Source organism: Panthera leo, chromosome F2 (assembly GCF_018350215.1).
Source record: "Panthera leo isolate Ple1 chromosome F2, P.leo_Ple1_pat1.1, whole genome shotgun sequence".
NCBI classification, from domain to species: Eukaryota; Metazoa; Chordata; class Mammalia; order Carnivora; family Felidae; genus Panthera; species Panthera leo.
Window position 1 is genome coordinate 60,667,817 of NC_056695.1, and position 22,968 is coordinate 60,690,784.

The window sequence follows — 22,968 nt, forward strand, 5'->3', positions numbered from 1 at the left end:
GGAGGAGCGGGCTGTAGGGTAAGCGTTTTCTACGGGCTTCTGGTGCCCTGGTCTCGGTCCCGGTAAGCCAGGCATGAAGATCACGAGGCAGAAACACGCCAAGAAGCATCTCGGCTTCTTCCGCAATAACTTCGGAGTCCGCGAGCCGTACCAGATCCTGCTGGACGGTACCTTCTGTCAGGCGGCGCTGCGCGGCCGGATCCAGCTGCGGGAGCAGCTGCCCCGCTACCTCATGGGGGAGACGCAGCTGTGCACCACCAGGTGGGCCCGGCGGGTCCGGGGAGGAGGCCCGGGGATCCTGCGGGTGTGGTAGAGACGAGGCCACGACGTGCAAAACGCTCCACCCACGAGGAGTTGACAGTGAAGTGGAGGCACTGAGGAGGTCAGGCGAGTGTCTACCACGTAGGTAGAAAGTACAGTGCACTGCGAATCTTCGCGTGGTTGGCCCGGCGAATGAGACCCGTGCTTTATGTAGTGCGATCTGGCTTCGAGTCTTGGTCCCAGTCCTGCCAGCTTTGTGGCTTCCGGCAAGTTAATCTCTGTGAGCCTGGGATTTCTCATCTGTAAGGAAAAGACCGTGAACTAATAAGGTTGCTTTAAGGATCAGACGTGTGGAGAGCACTTGCTGGTATCCAAAATCTACCCGCTTCAAGTGGTTGCTCTTATTCGCATAGCTGTTTCTAGTGGAAATGAAAAATTCTCAAGCGTCACAGCTGCCCTGCGAGCTAACATCTCCGAATCCCAGAAAGATAATTCACAGCTCGAGGCTAAGAGCCTTGCCCATGGTCATTTATTTATTGAACTGTCTTTATTAAGTACCAGCCCCATGCCAGGCATGGCTGTAGCCACTGAGGATAACTTGGTGAACAGGACAAACGGCCAACCTTCCGGGCGCGTTTTGACTCGTGCGTGTTGTGACTTCCTCAGCCTGGGAACCTCCCGGGGGTGGGGGTGGGGAGATGGAATCATGGAAGGTTTCATAGAGGAGGTCACTTTTGAGACCAGACACCTTTCAGTTCTGAGGGGAAGGACTAGTTTGGGTGACAGACAAGAGAGAAAGACCTCCTAAATGAAGAAATGGAGTTGTAAAATGCCTGAAAAAGAGATGAGAGCACAGGGTGTAATTGGAAATGACGCTGGGGAAGAAGGGAAATCGAACCTACGACAGGAACTATTAAGAAACTTAAGGGTTTTGGGGCGCCTGGGTGGCTCAGTCGGTTAAGTGTCCGACTTCAGCTCAGGTCGAGATCTCGCGGTCCGTGAGTTCGAGCCCTGTGTCGGGCTCTGGGCTGATGGCTCAGAGCCTGGAGCCTGCTTCCGATTCTGTGTCTCCCTCTCTCTGCCCCTCCCCTGTTCATGCTCTGTCTCTCTCTGTCTCAAAAATAAATAAAACGTTAAAAAAAATTAAAAAAAAAGAAACTTAAGGGTTTTGTTGTTCCCCTTGTAGATTATTTACTTTGAAAAAGTAAAAAAAAAGGGTGGGAGATGGGCATGGGGGAGGGCACTGGTTGGGATGAGCACTGGGTGTTGTGTGGAAACCAACTTGGCAATAAATTATATTTTAAAACAAAGTAAAAAAAGAAAATGTAAATGACCCGTAATACCACCCCGTGACCACTGTTAACGTGCTGTACCATCCATCCAGTTCTTTAGACCTGCACATGCACACAAAGGAATGGGCTCTACTGGGAATACAATATTATTGGTTTGCTTTTCGCACATATCTGCTTTCCATAGTCAAGTAGTGCCTCACAATGGTTGTGGGTACCCCACAATTTGTTACCCCTAGCCTTCAGCACTGCCAGACAAGTCCTTAGTTAGCTTGTGCCCCTGAGTTCATCCCTCCTGGCTACATACCACCTGTCCCTTAATCCCTGTGCCATAGAAATACCAACATTTTTAACATGGTGCTGTAACAAAAAAGTCTGGCAAGTACTATATGGAATTATGTTCTGTAGCATTTTTTCCCTAAAGAATTTATTTTAACTTCCAGAATATTTTATTCATACACAACAGTAGACTAGTATAATTAAGTGTGTGTCACCCAGCTCTGGGAATTCTTGAAATGGCCAATCTTGTTTCCCTTATCCACCCTCCCACCTTATTTTATATATATGTATATAATATATATATATGCTATATATATAATATACATATATATAAAATATATATAATATATATTCTATATATAATATATATACATATATACTATGCTTATTTTATTTTTTTTAATTTTTTTTTAACGTTTATTTATTTTTGAGACAGAGAGAGAGGGAGACACAGAATCCGAAATAGGCTCCAGGCTCTGAGTGGTCAGCACAGAGCCTGACGCAGGAATGGAACTCACGGACCACGAGATCATGACCTGAGCCGAAGTCGGCCGCTTAACCGACTGAGCCACCCAGGCACCCGTACTACCCGTACTATGCTTATTTTAAAGCATAGTATTGTGTGGGTTCTTGGTGTGCATCATGAAGAGATAAATGCTATCAGACCTGATAACTGTCTTTTAGAGAAGCTGATTGTAACAGTGTGAGGGCTGAGTTGGAGAAGCAAGAGGGTGAAGACCGGCGAACTCGTTTTGTGGTTGTCCAATCAAGAAATAATGGGAGCCTAAACTTCAGAGAAGAAAGGCTGGAGCCCAAGGGCTGTACAAAGAGGCATTCCTGAGACAGATACCAACAGCCGATGGGGTAGGGTTATGGGTGAGGAAGAAAAGGTCAGTTAGGATTTCTGACTTACACCCAGGAGCTTCGTGATCTAAATCTTCATGATTTTAGACACGAATTTGAAGAGATGGTGTACATCTGTAGGAAATATCCAGTACATACATGGGAGTTTGGGCCTGAAACTCCAAAAAGTTCAAAACTGATGAATAAAAAGCAAAATCTCTTTTCTTAAACAAAACTAAATGGATGATAAAGGGAGTGAGGCAAGGTAGAGTCTGGCAAGGGCTGACTGGAGTTTCAGAAATCTTTAAGTAGTTCTCATAATTTTTTATTTTCTTTATTTTTTTCTTTAGTGTGATAGAAGAAGTGCCTGGAGAGCTTATTAAAATGCTGACATTTGACTCCTCAAGAGGTGCAGATTTGGGGATGTGAAAAGGAGTAGAAATTAATAGAATTTGTTATCTCTGTGTCATTTTGATATGGGTAGTTTATAGCTGACATTTTAAAAAACATTGGCTTATATTAATATGAAAACGCAGAGAGAAAAAGGAAGTTGTGATTGTTATTAAACCGATGACTTAAATTTTTACTTCTCTGTACTGAGAATCGTTTAAAGGTGTACCAATTTGTACTTGAAGTAGAAGCATCTAGCGCTAAGGTTGGGGCAAGGTATCTGTTGTCAACTACTTGGATTCACATTTCGACTCTACCACTTATGAGCTGTGTTTGAGCATGTTACTTGGAATCTCTCAGAGTGAGGTACTCTAAAATAAGGATAACTTTCAAATTAGGTGCCTGATAGGGCTGTTTTGAGATTGAAGCAAGAATTTATGTAAAGAGCAATTAGCATGCTGCCTGACACATAATAAATGCTCAGTAGATTTAACCGTTTTTCCTTCAACTTGGTGTTTGTGTTTTCCAGGTTTTTATTTATTTTTTAAATGTTGATTTATTTTGAGAAAGTGAGGGGAGAGGTATAGAGAGAGAGAGAGAATCCCAAGCAGGCCCCGCGCGCTGTCACCCCACCCCTACGCCCACACCCCGGATATACTGTGAGATCATGACCTGAGCCAAAATCAAGAGTCAGACACTTGGGGCCCCTGGGTGGCGCAGTCGGTTAAGCGTCCGACTTCAGCCAGGTCACGATCTCGCGGTCCGTGAGTTCGAGCCCCGCGTCAGGCGCTGGGCTGATGGCTCGGAGCCTGGAGCCTGTTTCCGATTCTGTGTCTCCCTCTCTCTCTGCCCCTCCCCCGTTCATGCTCTGTCTCTCTCTGTCCCAAAAATAAATTTAAAACGTTGAAAAAAAAAAAATTAAAAAAAAAAAAAGAGTCAGACACTTAACCAACTGAGCCACCCAAGTGCCCCAAATATTTTCCAGGTTTTTAAAGAGTGATACGGCTACCATATGTTTGGGGCCAACACATAACACATTCAGATCGTGATGGTATAGTTTAAATTTCGTAAAAACTGACTTTTTCTATACTTATGTGAACACTGAAATGTATGTTGTAATTGTGAGCTGCTAATAACATTTTTTTTTTTTTTCAGGTGTGTGTTAAAAGAGTTAGAAACTTTGGGAAAAGACTTATATGGGGCAAAACTGATTGCACAAAAATGCCAAGTCCGAAATTGTCCCCATTTCAAGAATCCAGTGAGTGGATCAGAATGTCTGCTCTCCATGGTTGAAGAGGGAAATCCTCATCATTATTTTGTGGCAACACAGGTGATACTGCTTTTAAAATTAGAGTCAATTTTAATCATTTCTGTTTCTATTTCATATGGAGCTGCTTATAATCAGAAAAAATTAGATGGAAGTGGTTTGATAGAATGTTTCAACTTTTTAAAATACAGGCTTTTAAGTTGATTTGCAGTCAATAAAAGCAGTTGTCATGCCATTAGAGAATTTGAGGAGAGAACCTTAAGCATATTGATTTTTCTTAATTACTGAAGTATTTTTGACAAAAAGATGACAAAAAGTATATTGACAAAAAGATGTGATGATATGTGTCAGCATTCTTGAAATATTTTACATTCTGTGTTCATCAGTGTTTTTGCATGTTCCTGTATTTTATACTAGTTCTCAAAAAGTCATGTTTTATATTATTTGAAATTGTACCACCAGTATAGAACTGTTTCTGGCTTTTAAAGACCAGGAGGGGAAGGAGAGACTTTCAGGGTTGATATTAACGAAGAAGTTCACATACATACAGATTTGGTTACGTATTCTTTTAGAATTATAAAATCACTAAATTAGATGCAGAGCTCAATCTAGAATCTGAGTCCATGAATTCTTATTTTATTTCTATCCCTTCAACCTCTGAACATTCTTGACCCTTTTTGAAGCATGTCTTAGAGTAGAAAGTGGGGCATTGCCTAACATTCTTACCTTTGTGACAGTTTGTAATTCCTGGTGGTAGAATCTTGATAGATCCAGTGTCACATTGTTGCCACTTATCTCTTTGTGCTCAGATTTCTTGTTTATCTTCCTTTTTTTAAATCATAAAATTTACTCTATTAGTGAGACATATCAATTTGAAAAGTAAAACTTGTGATCTCTTCTATTTTTTGCACTTAAGGCATCTTATTTAATTGACATATTTGAACTGAATAGTGCTATTTTTCTTTTTAATAGGATCAGAATTTGTCTATGAAAGTGAAGAAAAAGCCTGGAGTCCCTCTCATGTTTATTATTCAGAACACTATTGTCTTGGACAAACCTTCTCCCAAAACAATTGCTTTTGTTAAAGCAGTAGAGTCAGGTCAGCTTGTCTCAGTGCACGAGAAACAAAGTATCAAGCAACTCAAGGAAGAAAAGGGTTTAGTGAAAAACCCTGAACAGAGGAGAAAGAAAAAACACAAGAAAGTAAGTGGCCCCAATCCTCTTAGCTGTTTGAAGAAAAAGAAAAGAGCACAGGATACAAAATCATCTGCCTCTGAAAAGAAGAGAAAAAGAAAAAGAATCCGGAATAGATCTGCCTCAAAAGTACTTACTGAAAAGCAGAATGCAGAATGATAATCCTTTGAATACTTTTAAAGACATTTAAATGTGAAAAATAAATTTCTTTTTAAAACTGTGGAAGTACTTATAATAAAAGACTATTATTTTTGTAAATAAATATTGACTCATAGGCCTTTGCCTAAAATTATTCGGCAAAACAACAACTCAGAGTGGATGGGTTTAGGCATTTTGGAGATTGTTCTTCAATGTAAAAATCTTGTCTTTTTTCTATCTCACCATTGGCCCTGTACCCCCAGGATATGCAAATCATGTAAAAAAATCAAATCGTACAAAAGGCTTGTGACAAAGTGGGCGTCCCTTTTCACATTTACAGTGGAACATTCCTCATTCATGTAGTGGTTGTAGAATTTATATTTTCAAATAATATGAATACGGTGCTGTCTTTTGGTCCATCCATTATTTGACTTTCTACTAGAAAGTGGAAATTTTGCTTACTTGTATTACTCCTTCATTTTTCTAATATATTAATATTTCAATCTTTATACATCTCAAAGTATTTTTTATTATGACTATAAACTTTGTTCACCACTGACCCAAGTAGCATGCTATGATTGAATTTATTTCTTACACTATGTTGTTATTCCAAAGTTTATAATGTCCTCATTTTCTTTTAGCATCTGACTGGGTCTTGCCACATTCTCTAATAACTGTGTTAAAGGAACTTAGAATTTTCTTCTTTTTTTAATGTTTATTTATTTTTGAGAGAGACAGAGCATGTGCGCATGAGTGGGGGAGGGGCAGAGAGAGAGGGAGACACAGAATCTGAAGCAGGTTCCAGGCTCTGAGCTGTCAGCACAGAGCATGACATGTTGCTCGAACCCATGAACTGTGACATGACCTGAGCCAAGGTTGGATGCTTAACCCAGGTGCCCCAGAACTTACAATTTTCTGTATAATACTGTAAGGGTTAAATTGTAGTGTAGAGCTAATGCTTAGCTTGAAAAATAACAGCTTTGTGTTGACACTGAAGGTTAAGAGATAACAGCCGTGCTTTGCTCTGGTAAACTACGCCTCGTACCCTTGTAAGTTAGGCTTCACCAATTCAGGAAACAAAAGTTCAAAGAAAAGAGCATCAGAGGCAGTGTCAAGGAGATCCACTGGTTGCAACTTAGAGGCAGAAAGTCTAAAGTAAACACCTCATTAGGCAACTGTTTCTAACTCATCTGGAACCTGTTTGTTCTGTTCCCAGGTGATGATAAAACGATGTGATCGGTTATAAAACCTCTGTCCCCCGGCTGTTCGGGGCCGCACTCTTATCAAGAGTGTTGGTCCCGATCGGTCGGCCTTGCCTCTCATTATAATAAACTTTGTTGTGACTGTCACTGGTGCCCGTAGCATTCTGTTTCAGGAGTCGTGTGGATGCAACAATACCAGGTAATTCCTCACCCCTGGAGATAATTCTACAGCCCTCTGTCCTCCAATGTGGAAAAGTTTTCGAAGTATGTTTCTCAGCTGTCATCCAGACATTTCTTGCCTTTATCCAGAAATTTACTTTGTTATTTGTTTCTTAGATTCTTTGTTTTCCTCTGTTTTCTTTTTTGCTGTAGTGAAGCATGGAGTGTGTAGGAAGTACATTTTGTGAGGCTCCACAGGTGTTTACCCTCATATTTGTTGCATTAATCTAGCAATATAATTTTCTCTTTAAATTTTTTTAAGCCAACGTGGGGGCTCAAACTGATGACCCCAAGATTAAGAGTTGTGTGCTCTTCCAACTGAGCCAGTCAGGCACCCTAGTAAGATAATTCTTGATTGAAGATCATTTCACTTAATTCCCCTGGAGTCTCTTAATTGCTTATAAGGCCCTAGGGGAAGCAAACAGATTTGAGTTTCATTTGTCCAACAGGGAGGGTGATTTTCTTTTAAAGCAAATATTAAATTCAAGAGTAAAAAATCCAAAATAACACTCTCTTTAAGATGGACTATGAATATCTTATTTAAAACGTGTCTAGGGGTGCCTGGGTGGCTCAGTCCGTTAAACGTCCGACTTCAGCTCAGGTCATGATCTCGCAGTCCGTGAGTTTGAGCCCCGCGTCAGGCTCTGTGCTGACCGTTCAGAGCCTGGAGCCTGTTTCGGATTCTGTGTCTCCCTCTCTCTCTGACCCTCCCCCATTCATGCTCTGTCTCTCTCTGTCTCAAAAATAAATAAACGTTAAAAAAAAATTTAAAAAAATGAATAAACTTTAAATAAATAAATAAAACATGTCTAAAGGGGGGGCGCCTGGGTGGCTCAGTCGCTAAGCATCCGACTTCAGCTCAGGTCATGATCTTACATTTTGTGAGTTGGAGCCCCACATCGGGCTCTGTGCTGACAGCTCAGAGCCTGGAGGCTGCTTCAGATTCTGTGTCTCCCTCTCCCTCTGTTCCTCCCCCACTCACACTCTGTCTCTCTCTCAAAAGTAAACATTAAAAAATTTTTTTTAAAAAGGTGTCTAAAGGGTCACCAGAATTTAAAATAACAGATTATGTAGTAAATACATTTTATATTTTGTTTATAAAATGTTTTAAGGGCCGATTCTATTAGGAATTGAATAACCAAGTCATCTTTTTCAGCCCTTTTCTCAAGTGTTTTAATCATCCATCAGACCAAAATTACAGTGTTTCTGTGCTGAGATCTTGAAGTATAATATGGAAAAGGTGGGATCTGCCCATTAGCCCCTGACTTTGTGCTGCCTGTGACACCTCTGAGTAGCGGTTCTTAATCTGTATTGTTAGAGTGTCATGATCAGGTATGAAGTATATCATGAATAAATTCTTGTTAATGACTAAACTAACTGCTCTTAAATTTGAGACCATTTAAATTTTTCTACAGAAATATTATTCTCAGTTGAATTCAGAGATGCTTTTCTGGATCGACAGTGAAGTTCTAGCCTTAACTACAGTAGGAACAACACACGGGGGTAGGCAAGCCAGCTTAGTGCTTGGGTTGTCCTTTCATGTTTCTGTTTTTTCTTAACAGGAACATTTTTTAAAAAGAAGGCAAAGATACTGGGAAAAAGTGAATATAGCTGTATAGTTCCTGTGAAGAAGAAAAAATTCGTCAACAATGATAAGAGGATTACTGGGTCAAATGTAGACAAAGTGATAAAGCAGGTGAAATGATGATATTTTCAATATGCTAAAATGCATAACTATTAGGTATTTCTCTTTTTAACAAAGCTTAATGTGATATTGTTATTAATAAGTACATATATATTTGTTTTTTTATTCATGGTTCCGGACTCACCGCTCCCAAAAAACTGTTGGAACTTCCTAACTAATGAGAGCTTAAAGGTGTCTTTTATGTTAATGAGATGGTTTTGGAAAACATCTAAGGATGGCATCTGGTTACCTTTGGAGCCAATCCTGTGATGGGAGGGTTGGAACTTTAAGTCTCCACCACACCCCCAACCTTTGGGGAGGGGAGAGAGAGGAGAATGGCCACTGATTCAATCAATTGTGCTCATGTAATAAAGCCTCTATAAAACCCCACAAGGACAGGGTTTGGAGAGCTTCCGGGTTAATAAACAGGTGGAGATTGGGGAGAGTGACCCACCTGGAGAGGGCTTGCAAGGTCCTGCCCTTTCCCTGTACTTTTCCCTGTACATCTCTTCCATCTGGCTGCTTCTGAGTTAATAGCCTTTTATAATGAACTTGCAGTAAGTAAAATGTTTCTCTGGGTTCTGTGAGTCACTCTAGCAAATTAATTGAATGGAGAAGAGTGTCATGGGAATTTTAAGATTTATAGCCAGACGTCAGAAGAGCAGGTAACAGCCTGTATGGGTCTGAAGTGTGTTGTGAGGGGAAAGGAGGTAACAGTCTTGAAGGACTGACCTCTTAACCCGTGGGATCTGATGCTATCTATCTCCAGGTAAATAATGTCAGAGTTGAGTTGAATTGTTGGTGTCAGAGCACTGCTTATTCTATGTGTAAAAACTACCTCTGCCAATACACATTGAAATTGGGTCCAGGAACCCGAAATACTTACTTACCAGTGCTATCTAGCCACCTAATAAGAGTGTCTGAACTGGAGAGCTAGAAAAGTCAACTTATTTTTATAAAATAGTAATTTTTTCAATTAACATATTAAAAATACAATGTACTACAAAATATAGTATTCAATATTTTAAAACTTTGATATTAGTCATATTACCTTAAGAAATATCTTGGGGCGCCTGGGTGGCGCAGTCGGTTAAGCGTCCGACTTCAGCCAGGTCACGATCTCGCGGTCCGTGAGTTCGAGCCCCGCGTCGGGCTCTGGGCTGATGGCTCGGAGCCTGGAGGCTGTTTCCGATTCTGTGTCTCCCTCTCTCTCTGCCCCTCCCCCGTTCATGCTCTGTCTCTCTCTGTCCCAAAAATAAATAAAAAACGTTGAAAAAAAAATTAAAAAAAAAAAAAAAAGAAATATCTTAACGAAAGGATCTCCTATTTTGTACTACAATCTTTTGTGAACAGTGCCCTCATAACACCACCCCAGATATCCTTAACACTACTTGCTTTATTTTTTCTATAATAACTTAGGGAAGAAGGCATGGCACCATGTATACACATGCGATTGTAATCCGTTTTGCAGTTTGGGGAAAAGAAAATGTTGACAACCGCTGCTTTAGAGGGTAGCTGCTAGCTTTGTTGGGGATAAAGGTAGAGTACATGTGCTTTTGAACTCTGAAGTTTGCCAGACTCAACAACAGTGTTTCAGAAAATTGCTGTTTTTTATGAACACTTCAAAAATAAGTATTTGTAGTTGAGTTTGGGGAGGATTCTGTATTACCTACATTTTCGAAGCCCCACAGCCATTTCTCATCCCCCACAAGTATGTAAATTGAAGCTAGAAGTCTTTAAAGAACAGCCAAGTTTCAAAAGTAAAAAGATTATCTGTTTTCTATTTATGCATAGAGTTAAGATATTATATTTTATGTCTTTGCCTTTAGTAAGGCAAGTTGGCTGTGATTTGACAGGTTTAATTAATAGATTTTCATGAATGGAGAGAATGAATAGTTTGTATTGTTTAAAATGTTATAAAAATATGTCATTGTGCTGTAACTTTTCTTAAGAATTCTTAGTTTAGATGTAAATGAGAAAATACAGTAATTTGGTGTAACTCTATATAATTTCAGATCCAGAACTAAGTAGGAATAAAGGCAAAGGATTGGGTGTCTGGACTGAGCTTAGGAACTGATTTCTCATATGGACGTAGATTGGTGGCCTCTGAACATTTAATCATATATCCTTGTCAGTAAAAGAATTGTGTGTCTACCTATAAATGTATGTTTATAAACCATGTAGATTTATTACTGTACATTATAAAATATACACAGGAAAAAAACCCAAAATGTAAAGGATGGTGAAGATAAAATATTGTAAAATCTTTGCCATTAAAGGGCTTCATTAGCTAATATTTCAAGACATAAGGTTTATCAATAATATTGAATATGAATCCATTTGAAGTACTTTTTTTTAAATTTTTTTTTTAAATTTACATCCAAATTAGCATATAGTGCAACAATGATTTCAAGAGTAGATTCCTTAGTGCCCCTTACCCATTTAGCCCATCCTCCCTCCCACAACCCCTCCAGTAACCCTCAGTTTGTTCTCCATATTTGTGAGTCTCTTCTGTTTTGTCCTCCTCCCTGTTTTTATATTATTTTTGTTTCCCTTCCCTTGTGTTCATGTTTTTTGTCTCTTAAAGTCCTCATATGAGGGAAGTCATATGATTTTTGTCTTTCCCTGACTAATTTCACTTAGCATAATACCCTCCAGTTCCATCCACATAGTTGCAAATGGCAAGATTTCATTCTTTTTGATTGCTGAGTAATACTCCATTGTATATATATATATATATATATATATATATATATATATATATATATACCACATCTTTTTTATCCATTCATCCATTGATGGACATTTGGGCTCTTTCCATACTTTGGCTATTGTTGATAGTGCTGCTATAAACATTGGGGTGCATGTGTCCCTTCGAAACAATACACCTGTATCCTGTGGATAAATGCCTAGTAGTGCAATTGCTGGGTCGTAGGGTAGTTCTATTTTTAATTTTTTGAGGAACCTCCATACTGTTTTCCAGAGTGGCTGCACCAGCTTGCATTCCCACCAACAATGCAAAAGAGATCCTCTTTCTCTGCATCCTCGCCAACATCTGTTGTTGCCTGAGTTGTTAATGTTAACCATTCTGACAGGTGTGAGGTGGTATCTCATTGTGATTTTGATCTGTATTTCCCTGATGATGAGTGATGTTGGGTATTTTATCATGTGTCAGTTGGCCACCTGGATGTCTTCTTTGGAGAAGTGTCTATTCATGTCTTTTGCCCATTTCTTCACTGGATTATTTGTTTTTTGGGTGTTGAGTTTGATAAGTTCTTTATAGATTTTGGATACTAACCCTTTATCTGATATGTCATTTGTAAATATCTTCTCCCATTCGTCAGTTGCCTTTTAGTTTTGCTGTTTGTTTCCTTCGCTGTACAGAAGATTTTTATTTTGATGAGGTCCCAGTAGTTCATTTTTGCTTTTGTTTCCCTTGCCTCCAGAGACGTGTTGAATAAGAAGTTGTGAAGTACTTTTTTTTTTTGGATACAGTATACTTTATTGATGGTACATGATAAGGTAGGGCTCCCCAAGCCCCTCCCCTTCTTCAGGGGGTCTGGGATGGAAACTGGAGGTCAGGAGATTCTCAAGTGTGTTGGGTACTGAACTGGGGCAAGGAATCCCCAGCAGCTGAGGGCCTCTCTCTTCTTCTTCCTCTTGCTGGGGCTGGTGATCCAGGGGGCTTTTACTCCTTGGAGGCCATGTGGACCATAAGATCCACCACCTGGTTGCTGTGGCCAAATTCATTGTCATACCAGGAAATGAGCTTGACAAAGTGGTCACTGAGCACAATGCCAGCCCCAGCGTCAAAGGTGGAAGAGTGGGTGTCACTGTTAAAGTCGCAGGAGATGACCTGGTCCTCAGCATAGCCCAGGATGCCCTTGAGGGGGCCCTCTGATGCCTGCTTCACCACCTTCTTGATGTCTTTGTATTTGGCAGCTTTCTCCAGGAGGCAGGTCAGATCCACGATGGACACATTGGGGGTGGGGACACAGAAGGCCATGCCAGTGAGCTTCCCATTCAGCTCAGGGATGACCTTGCCCACAGCCTTGGCAGCACCAGTAGAAACAGGAATGATGTTTTGGGCAGCCCCTCGGCCATCACGCCACAGCTTCCCAGAGGGGCCATCCACGTCTTCTGGGTGGCGGTGATGACCTGGACTGTGGTCATGAGTCCCTCCGCGATGCCAAAGTGTTCATGGATGACCTTGGCCAGAGGGGCCAGGCAGGTGGTGGCACAGGAGGCATTGCTGACAATCTTGAGGGAGTTGTCATACTAATCATGGTTCACGCCCATCACAAACATGGGGGCATCAGCAGAAGGGGCAGAGATGATGACCCTCTTGGCCCCACCCTTCAAGTGAGCCCCAGCCTTCTCCATGGAGGCGAAGACCCCAGTGGACTCCACAACATACTCAGCACCAGCATCACCCCATTTGATGTTGGCGGGATCTCACTCCTGGAAGATGGTGATGGGCTTTCCATGGATGGCACGTTTCCCATTCTCAGCTTTGACTGTGCCGTGGAATTTGCTGTGGGTGGAATCATACTGGAACATGTAGACCATGTAGTTAAGGTCAATGAAGGGGTCATTGATGGTGACAATGCCCACTTTGCCAGAGTTAAAAGCAGCCCTGGTGACCAGGCACCCCAATACGGCCAAATCCATTGACTCCAACCTTCACCATCGTGTCTTGGGGACGCGGCTGGCACTGCACCAGAAGATGCGGCTGTCTGTCGAACGGGGAGGAGCAGAGAGCCGTGAAGTACTTTTTACAATTGCATTTTTTGTGAGAACTTACTAGATCATTGGTTTTCCTTTATAATATTTATGACAATGTATAGGGGAAAAAAAGAGTATACTAAGAGTAGGCTGTGTTAATACATATTTGTCAAATATGTGAAAATGAAGTCAAGTCTATCAGAAAGGATAGCCATAGCCTCTCATCCAGTTTCCAGACCTAAACCAGTTCAGAGGCCCAGAGCCCTTCAATTTAAGGGGAGGCTGGGTTCTCTTGGGGAAGGTCCCTGAAGCATTGCTGTAAGTTTCCCTGTGGCCATTTTCTAGAGTGAATGTGCATTGGGAAATAGAAACACCCAGACTTTTGGGGGATTATTAGATACTGGTTCTCAACTGATGCTAACTGCTAGGGACCCATATGTTGCTGGTCTGACATTCAAAGTGGAGATTTATGGTGGTCAGGTGATAAGTTGAGTTATAGGCTCAGTTTGAATCACAGTGGGCTCAGTGGGCCCATGAGCCCTCCCCATGTTTTTCCCCCAGTTCCAGAATGTATTATTGTTAAAAACATATTAGGCAACCATATTAGCTCCCTACTTATGGACTAAGGGTCATTAGGTTATGAAGAGTCAAGGGGAAGCTATTGGAATTCCTCCTCTCTACCAGGATGGTAAACCAAAAGAATAGGACGTGTTGGATTACAGAGACTACAATCATCATTAAACATTTGATTGATGCAGAAGTGTTGGTTCCTATTACATCTCAATTTAAGTCATCTATTTGGTCTGTGCAGAAGGCAGATGGACTTTAAAGCATAACTACATTGTTTTAATGTTGATCAGAAGGTGAGTCATTTGAAGCAGCCCTTCCAGATGTATTTCCTTTGCTGGAACAAATCCACACAGCTCCTTAAACCTAATATGGAAAATGCACCCCCCCCCACCATTTTTAGTGATTTGCTAGGACCACCAAAAGCAGTTTGTTTTTCCCTGACAGAGTCCACAGCACGACTTCACCATCTTGCTTCATGCTACGTCAGCGTACCTGCTCTTAGCCATAATATAGTCTGCAGAGATCTTGATCATCTTGACATTGCATAAAATATCACACTGACCCATGACATTGATGGAATTATGCAAATTGAATTTGATGAACAGGATGTAGCAAGTACTACAAATATCTTTGTGAAGCTTTATGAACCAGGGGATGGGAAGATAGACCCTATGAAAATTCAGGGGTCTGCCACCTCAGTAAAGTTTCTGAGAGTCCAGTGATCTTTAGCATGTCAAAATACCCTCTTAGCGGCACATTGCCACACCACAACCATGTATCACTCAACAAACAGACAAACAAACAAACAAACAAACAAACAAACAAAACAGTACATGGTGGGGGCGGTGCAGGGCACAAAAGCTTGGTAGACTATTGTGAGTATTGGAGGCAAAGCATGCCACACTTTAATATGTTACTTTGACCCAATTACTAAGTAACCCATAGCACTGAGAGTTTGAATGGAAACTAGAGCAAAATAAAGCTCTGTAGCAAATCTAGGCTGCACCGCAAGCTGTTTTTCTGCTTGGGCCACCAGATCCAATGATACTTGTGTCTGTAGCCGTGTGGAGTCTCTGGCAAGTACCATAGAAGAATCATGGCACATACTTCTAAGGTTTTGAAGAAAATGCATATCCTCTTTTGCAGCTAACGATTATCCTTTGACAGAGAGCCATAAGCCTATTTCTGGGTCCTGATAAAGAACTAGCCATAGGACATCAAATGACCAGGCAACCTGAACTTCCTGTAATTAACTGGATGTCATCTGCCCATTAAACCGTGAGGTTGGGCATGTCCGTGAAGTGGAAATGGTGCATAAGAGATCAGACTTAAGCAGGTCCATCATGTACAAGTAAGGTGCATGACTGAGTCTCTCACACTCCTCTGAAACCAAACTGTGCTGTATTGTCTCCTTTCCCCCAACTCATGACCTCAAGGAATTTTGTTATGATCAGTTGACTGAAAAGGAAAAAAACCCGAGCCTTGTTTATAGGTGTTTTCACACAATATGCTGCCCCAAACCAAAAGTGTGTAACTGCAACATTAAAGCCCCATTCACTGATGGCCCAGAAAGATGGCAATGAAGGGAAATTCCCTTATTGGCAGAACTTTGAACCATACATCTAGTTGTCCACTTTGGATTCCGAAATGGTCAGAATCATAGAACACTGATTTATAAGCAGGTACTAATGGCTTAGCTAGATAGTTAAGGGTTTGGCAAGAATCAGATTGGAAGATTTGTGGGAAAGATGTCTGGTGAAGAGGTCTGTGAATAGATTTTTCACAATGATCACAGAGTATAAAGATATATGTGTGTCAATTGAATGCCCATCAATAGGTATTTACTGTATAGGACTCTCTCAGTAATCAGGTGGACAAAGGTGCACTTTGTATAAATGTCAGCCTCTTCCCCTGCCAATTGAGTGCTTATTCGTTGGACTCATGAACAAAGTAGTTATGGTGGCAGCAATGAACACTATACATGGGCTTCAACAACATAGCTGACCTAGCTACCATTACTGTGAGTACCTAACATGCCAGAGACCAATACTGAGTCCTTAGTATGGCCCCATCCCTGGGGGAGTAGAGGGAAGGAACCAATGAGCTACTTGGTGGTAGGTTGATTACACTGTGTCCTTTCCATCATGACAGGAATAGAAATGCATCCTTAGTGAAGCCAAGCCTATTCTGTATACGGATTTCCTTCTCTTTCCCATAATGCTTCTGCCAGCATCGCCTAACAAAATGCTTTAGCTGCCATCTTGGTATTCCACTGACATTGCTTCTGGTCAAGGAATTTGTGGTATTAAATGATCTTGCTATATAAACATAATTATTTAGGGGCACTTGGGTGGCTCAGTCAGTTAAGCATCCAACTTCAGCTCAGGTCATGGTCTCATAGTTGGTGAGTTTGAGCCTTGCGTCGGGCTTTGTGCTGACAGCTCAAAGCCTGGAGCCTGCTTTGGATTCTGTGTCTCCCTCTCTCTCTGCCCTTTCTTTGCTCACAATCTGTCCCTCTGTCTCTCAAAAATAAATAAAAATGTTAAAAAAAATTAAACATAATTATTTACAGTGCCAATTTGGAGACAACACTTGTAAAGAATAGATATTCTCTTATAAGATGTAATATAAGCTTTGAATCAGAGACCAATGTATGGTTGCCTCTCCCATAACTAGAATACATGGATATGAGAATTAAGGAACAGTAGAAGTAGATCCTCCCACTATCTCATAAACAACTCAGAGCATTTTTGCTTCCTTCTCCCCACAACTTTGAGCTCTGCTGGCTAGGAGGTCCTGTGTCCAAAGGAGGAATACCTCTACCAAGGACACAACAATAATTCCATTGCTTTGGAAGATAATACTGACACCAGGTCAATTGGGGATTTCTTTCTTATGTTTCTGAACCAACAGGCAATGAAAGGAGTTACTCTACTGATGGAATGATTGATCCTAGTTTCCAAGAACAAACTGGATTGCTGTTATAGAATGAGAGTGGGAAGGACTATTTCTGCAATCTAGGAAAGTCTCTAAGATGCCTCTTAGTGTTTCTATGTCCAGTAGTCAATGTTAATAGAAACTACTACAAGCAAAGGGAGGCAGATCTGTGTATTCACAGACCTTCAAGAATGAAGGTTTTGTTACCTCACCAATGAAGAAACAAATGGAGATTCTGACTGAGGTCAAAGGAAATATGGAACAGGTGGTTGCAGTAGCCAGCCTCTAAGATAGTGCCCAAAGATGTTCACTTCCTGGAATTCATAAGCTGTATGTCCTCTCCCACACTGGACAGAGCTGACCTGTGTAAACATAGGATATTACTATTATGGAAGTGATGGTGTGTGACTTCTGAAGCTAGGTCATAAAAACATGATGGCTTCCATATTGTTTTCTTGGATTATTTGCTCTGGGGGGAAGCCAGTTCCCATGCTGCGAGGCTTTTTGAGTAGCCCTACCAAGAATTCCATGTGGAGAGGAGAGGATGTCTCCTGCAATCAGCCAGCATCATTTTATTAGCAGTGTGAGCCAGCCATCTTAGAAGTAGGTCCTCTAGCCCTCCTCAAGCCTTCTGATGACAGCAGTCTAGCTAACACCTTGACTGTGATTTCACAGAGGGCAGAACCACTCAGTTAAGCCACTCCTGAATTCCTGGCCCACAGAACTATGTGAGATAAACATTTGTTGTTGTTGTAAGTCACTAAGTTTTGGAGTAATTTGTTATGCAGCAAAAGATAACTAATACAAGTGGAAGAAGGAAGTTTAAAATATCAACTATGGCCTTTTGACCAGTTACATAAATTATGTCTCTAATGGCAATGATTATTTTCTTCCTTGCTTGTTATATGCATACACATCTATATCTATGTGTATTACACATAAGTATATTAGTAATATATTAATGTAACATAAGTAATATAAATATAGGTGCTTATACATTATGTATGCGTATACATTATATATGATAGTATAATATACTTACACATGCACACTATTTTCTCTCTTCCTTTCCCTAGTTTATATGAGTGTTTTTGTTTCTCTTTTAAATTTTTTTTAAAGTTTATTTTATTTATTTTGAGAGAGTGAGAGAGAGAGCACAAGCGGGGGAGGGTCAGAGAGAAAGAGAGACAGAATCCCAAGCAGGGTCTGCAACATCAGCACAGAGCCCAGGGCGGGGCTTGAACTCATGAACTGTGAGATCATGACCTGAGCCAAAATCAAGAGTCAGATGTTTAACCGACTGTGCCACTCAGATACCCCTTTGTTTGTTTATTTGATGTTAACTTTACTGTTTAACCTTTAGGTAACAGGATTTCAGGTGGGACAGAGACAGAAATGGAGGGGTGAGCAGTATAGCTCAGAGATAGCTACAGTGACCATTAGGACTTTGTATCTTCTCATTTTGTAAAGAAGGTGCAAACATCTTCATTTGTATGAAGGATCATTGCATCACAAACAACAGGGAGTTGTTTGTTACATGAAAGTTGAAATGTATACAGAAGGGGGCATATGGATGCCGAATAGCCAAAGGGGTTTATCATCCAGCTCCAAGCCCACTTTTCTACGCTCTCCGTGGTGATGATGGAGCCAGAGCTCTGCAAACCACAGTTCTCTGGGGGCACCTGCTTTCTCTTAGATTCTGCCAATGCGGGGTGTCGCAGGCAGGACCTGAAAGGAATGTGGAGGAAAAAAGAACGTGCTTCTTCCTGTGAGTTTACCGTAGATTCCTTGAGGTTCTTACAAGTGTCACTGCTTTAGCAGCAGCTGTTTCTTTCTTACCAATGATCCCTAAATCCAATGTGCAATGCTTACAGAAAGAGCTGTATTACCTCCACCCCTCTCCCTCAGCCAGAGATCCAGACATCAGCACTAGCTGGCTGGAGCCTGTTCTTCTGAGGTCTGTCTGGGAAGCAGCCCTGTGGGGCCCCTCCTATGGGCTGCGAGACGTCAGCGCCAATAGATTAAAGCCTACCTCCTCAGAGGTTTCAGCTTCACAGGACTCCTTCTCCAAGCTTCTAAGTTTTAATAAGTCTAACCTCTTCCCTTTCTCCCCTTGCCCTAAAAACAGAAGCTGCTTCATGCAGTTGCTACCCCTAGAATCCTTAGAGTTCTCTTTTTAGCTAGTTACCTGGTTGACTACTTGATACCTATTCATACCTGTATACTTTTTATTTTATTTTATTTTTTTAAACTTTTTTCCCAGTTTTTTTTTCATGTTTATTTATTTTTGACAGACAGAGCATGAGCGGGGGAGGGGCAGAGAGAGAGGGGAGACACAGAATCCGAAGCAGGCTCCAGGCTCTGAGCTGTCAGCACAGAGCCCGACGCAGGGTTGAACTCAAAGACTGTGAGATCATGACCTGAGCTGAAGTCGGACGCTCAACCGACTGAGCCACCCAGGTACCCCTATTCATACCTGTTTAGATTAAATTTTCTCTATGCACATAATTGGTGTGCTTCCTCTTTCCTGACTGGACCCTGATCTAACGGACCCTGATCTAACAGACCCTGATCTAATTAGCCAGCCTGATTCACGTGCCCATTCAGGAAGTAGGGAGAAGAGGTCAGCTCTATTCAAATTATATAGACTGGGAGTGGATAAAGGATGGTTCCCCAAAGACATAGGTACTATTACAAAGAGAGGTAGGAAGGATCAGGCAAAAAATAATCATGTCTAAATATTAAGATAGACTTTAAAGTTGACAAAATACTGTCTCACAACCTTTCTCTGCCTTCAAAAAACCTTCTTAATAAAATCATTAGAAACGTAAAAAGACAAATGCAAGTGAGACGCCATTTCACAGCTACCACGATGGTTATAAGCAAACAGAAAAATAAGAAGTGTTGTCAAGGATGTGGAGAGGGGCACCTGGATAAGTGTTGGATTCTTGATTTTGGCTCAGGTCATGATCTCACAGTTAATGGGATCGAGCCCCTGCTCTGCACTGACAGCACAGAGCCTGCTTGGGATTCTCACTCCCTCTCTCTCTGCCCCTGCCCTGATTACGCTCTCTCCCTCTCAAAATAAATAAAGAAACATTAAAAATTAAAAAAAAAAAAAGATGTGGAGAAATTGGAACCTGCATTCATTGCTGGTGGGAATGTAAAATAGTGCATCTGCTTTGAAAAACCATCTGGCAGTTAAACACAGAACTACCATGTATCTAGCAATTCCACTCCTAAGCATTACCCAAGAGAAATGAAGACCTATGTCCATGCAAAAACTTACATGGAAAACTCATAGTGGCATTATTCATAATACCAAAAACTAGAGACTGACTGAGCCATCCAGGAGCCCCTGTATACTTTGAATGGGTGAATTGTGCTATGTGAATTATATCTCAAGAAAGATGTTTTTAAAAGTATATACCATAGAGGGGTGCCTGGGTGGCTCACACAGTCAAGCATCTGACTCTTGATTTATGCTCAGGTCATGTTCTAGCAGTTCCTGGGTTCAAGCCCTGGATCAGCCTCTGTGCTGGCAGTATGGAGCCTAGTTGGGATTCTCTCTCTCCATCTCTCTGTCCCTCCCCTGCTTGTTCTCTATGTCTCTCTCAAAATAAATAAAAATAAAATAAAAGCAAATAAATAATACACCATGGGGGGGGGCACATGGCTGGCTTAGTCGGTTGAGCTCCTGACTTAGGCTGGTTCATGAGTTCGAATCCCCCATTGGGCTTGCTGCTGTCAGCGCAGAGCCTGCTTCAGATCCTCTGTTCCCCTCTCTTTCTGCCCCTCCCCTACTCATGCCTGTTCTCTCTTTCTTTCTCAAAAAAAAAAAAAAAAGTATATACCATAAGTATATATTACCTAGTTATTCATGAATTAGTCATGTGCCTGAATGAATTGAACAGAATATACCCCTGCACCTTAGATGTTTTTAGTGGCAGCTAAAGAAAAAAAGATAATGTATGAATGTTTCCATTTTCTTTCAAGGAAACAAATTATTGACAAGCTGTTTGGGTGCTAATGCTTCATTTCTGATTCTCCTATGAATTAATCTCAGGTGGCTCTCTGCCAGCTGGCTAATGCTCACTGTCCTCTCCCTGATGTGGTCAGAAAGATGCCATCTGTTCCTTCAGCTGCCAAAATGTTACAAATTATCTAAACCTTTCTCCAGGTAGCAAATGCTGAAAAGGTACGTCTTCCAAATGCTCATTACTTTGCACAACTATCTTACAATGATGTTTTGTGCAACTTGATGTGAAAATGATAATCCCTATGTGATGAAATATTTTGATCTCCAAAACTGAATTTCCACACGTGACACTTTCACATGGTGAGCAACATGAGCAGGATGTCATTTAGCAATGTGATGTTATGACAGATATAGTGGCACATACAGAGTTTTCCATATTCAGAAAGAGCAGAGGCATGAAAAGAAACTGTCAAGCAATGGCAGGGGAGTTTAGAAGACCCATGTTTATTGTTAGCATGTAGTGTCCACATTTGTGGTTTCTTAAATGGTGGTGAGCCTGGAGAGTGGGTCAGGTGGGTAGCATGACAGTGATGCTGACAGCTTCTGGGTTTTTCTGTCTCATCACCACTTCCTAAAACACTCAGATCTGTTACTAGGCCTTTCTTTGGTTAAACACCAAAGCCTTTTTTAAAACTAACTAATTAATTAATTTTTATTTATTTATTTATCTATCTATTTATTTATTTTTTAGAGAGAGAATGCACGTGTGCAAGTGGGTGAGGGGTCAAGAGAGAGGGTGAGAGAATCTCAAGCAGGCTCTGCATCCAGCAGAGATCATGACCTCAGATCATGACCTGAGCTGAAACTAAGAGACAGACACTTAACTGACTAAGCCACCCAGGCACCCCTCAAAAGTCTTTTTGTTATTCTACCTTTGTTTTCTAGTAGGGCTTGACATAATTTCTGGCACCTAGGTACTTAGTAAACGTTGAATGGGTGAGTGAATAAATGAATGAGTGAAATGGAACTGGATGAAATGAACTCTTTTATTATACCTGTATCCAGGGTCTCCAGCCTTCCTAACTCGTGGCTGTCAGTATCACCATTTCGCTTCTGTATGACAAAATAAAGGCCATCTAACTTAGCTTGCCAATACAGGACACACATTGCTCAGAACTTTGTTCCTTGAGCACTTTGGAATTTGGAAATAGCCATCAGGGAAAAAAGAAAAACAAATGTCCATTTTGGTGAAAAGGAAGAAATGTTTAGAAATATGTTGGTTGGAAAATATGTACACTAACTGAAATATTGTTAAGTTTATCTGCCTCTAAACATTATTTACTACTTTTCTCTTCATTGCTTTATGAATTATTCTGATAGAGGTAATCTAATGTGTGTGTATGGGGAGCACTGAGAGAGACTGCTTGCATGTGCACATGTATACACTCTCTTGCACATAAAACACATTTTTTTTTTTTTTTTTTTAGAACAAGTGTGGTTACAGTGCAAGGCTACTGGCTGGGTCCCTCATCAATCCTACAGTTCTGTTTCCCAGAGAGCATTGCTAATGCACAAGGGGCAGAGGTACACTGTCTTTCCTTTCTGTCTCTGTTGACCAAAACCAGCTGACTGTAAGGGGGCCATCATCATACCATGCTCAAAATTACTGTCTGATTCAGTGTCCTTTCAACGGTGTCTTTATGCTTTGCACTGATACACACGTTCCTCTGACCCCCTGGGAGGACAGCCCTTACCACCCCCACCACTTCTCACTGCAATGAGAAAGGACTTGAGCCTCTCTGAATGTCACAGACCGTCATCATGTATCTGGTCCCTACCACATTCTGGCTGAACACACTCTAGACCATCTGAATCTTTCCTTAAGGACTTTGGTGAAGTGACAGACAAGGGAGGAGAGAATGACACTGCTAAAGCAAAAAAGGGAAAAGGCGGTCAGAAATAGGTATAGATACCATCAACACGAGAAGCAG

At 41.2% G+C, this 22,968-nt stretch overlaps 1 protein-coding gene and 1 pseudogene across 1 annotated transcript; one reads left to right on the plus strand and one right to left on the minus strand.

Annotated features, from left to right (window-relative positions):
• UTP23 (UTP23 small subunit processome component) lies at window positions 1–6,387 on the plus strand. Its single transcript, XM_042924293.1, has 3 exons — window positions 1–261; window positions 4,218–4,392; window positions 5,302–6,387. The coding sequence occupies exons 1-3, from the start codon at window positions 74–76 to the stop codon at window positions 5,680–5,682; spliced, it is 744 nt and encodes a 247-aa protein (XP_042780227.1). The 5' UTR covers window positions 1–73; the 3' UTR covers window positions 5,683–6,387.
• Window positions 6,388–12,377: 5,990 nt separating this feature from the next.
• On the minus strand, window positions 12,378–13,471 carry LOC122210684 (annotated as a pseudogene).
• Window positions 13,472–22,968: the final 9,497 nt, after the last annotated feature.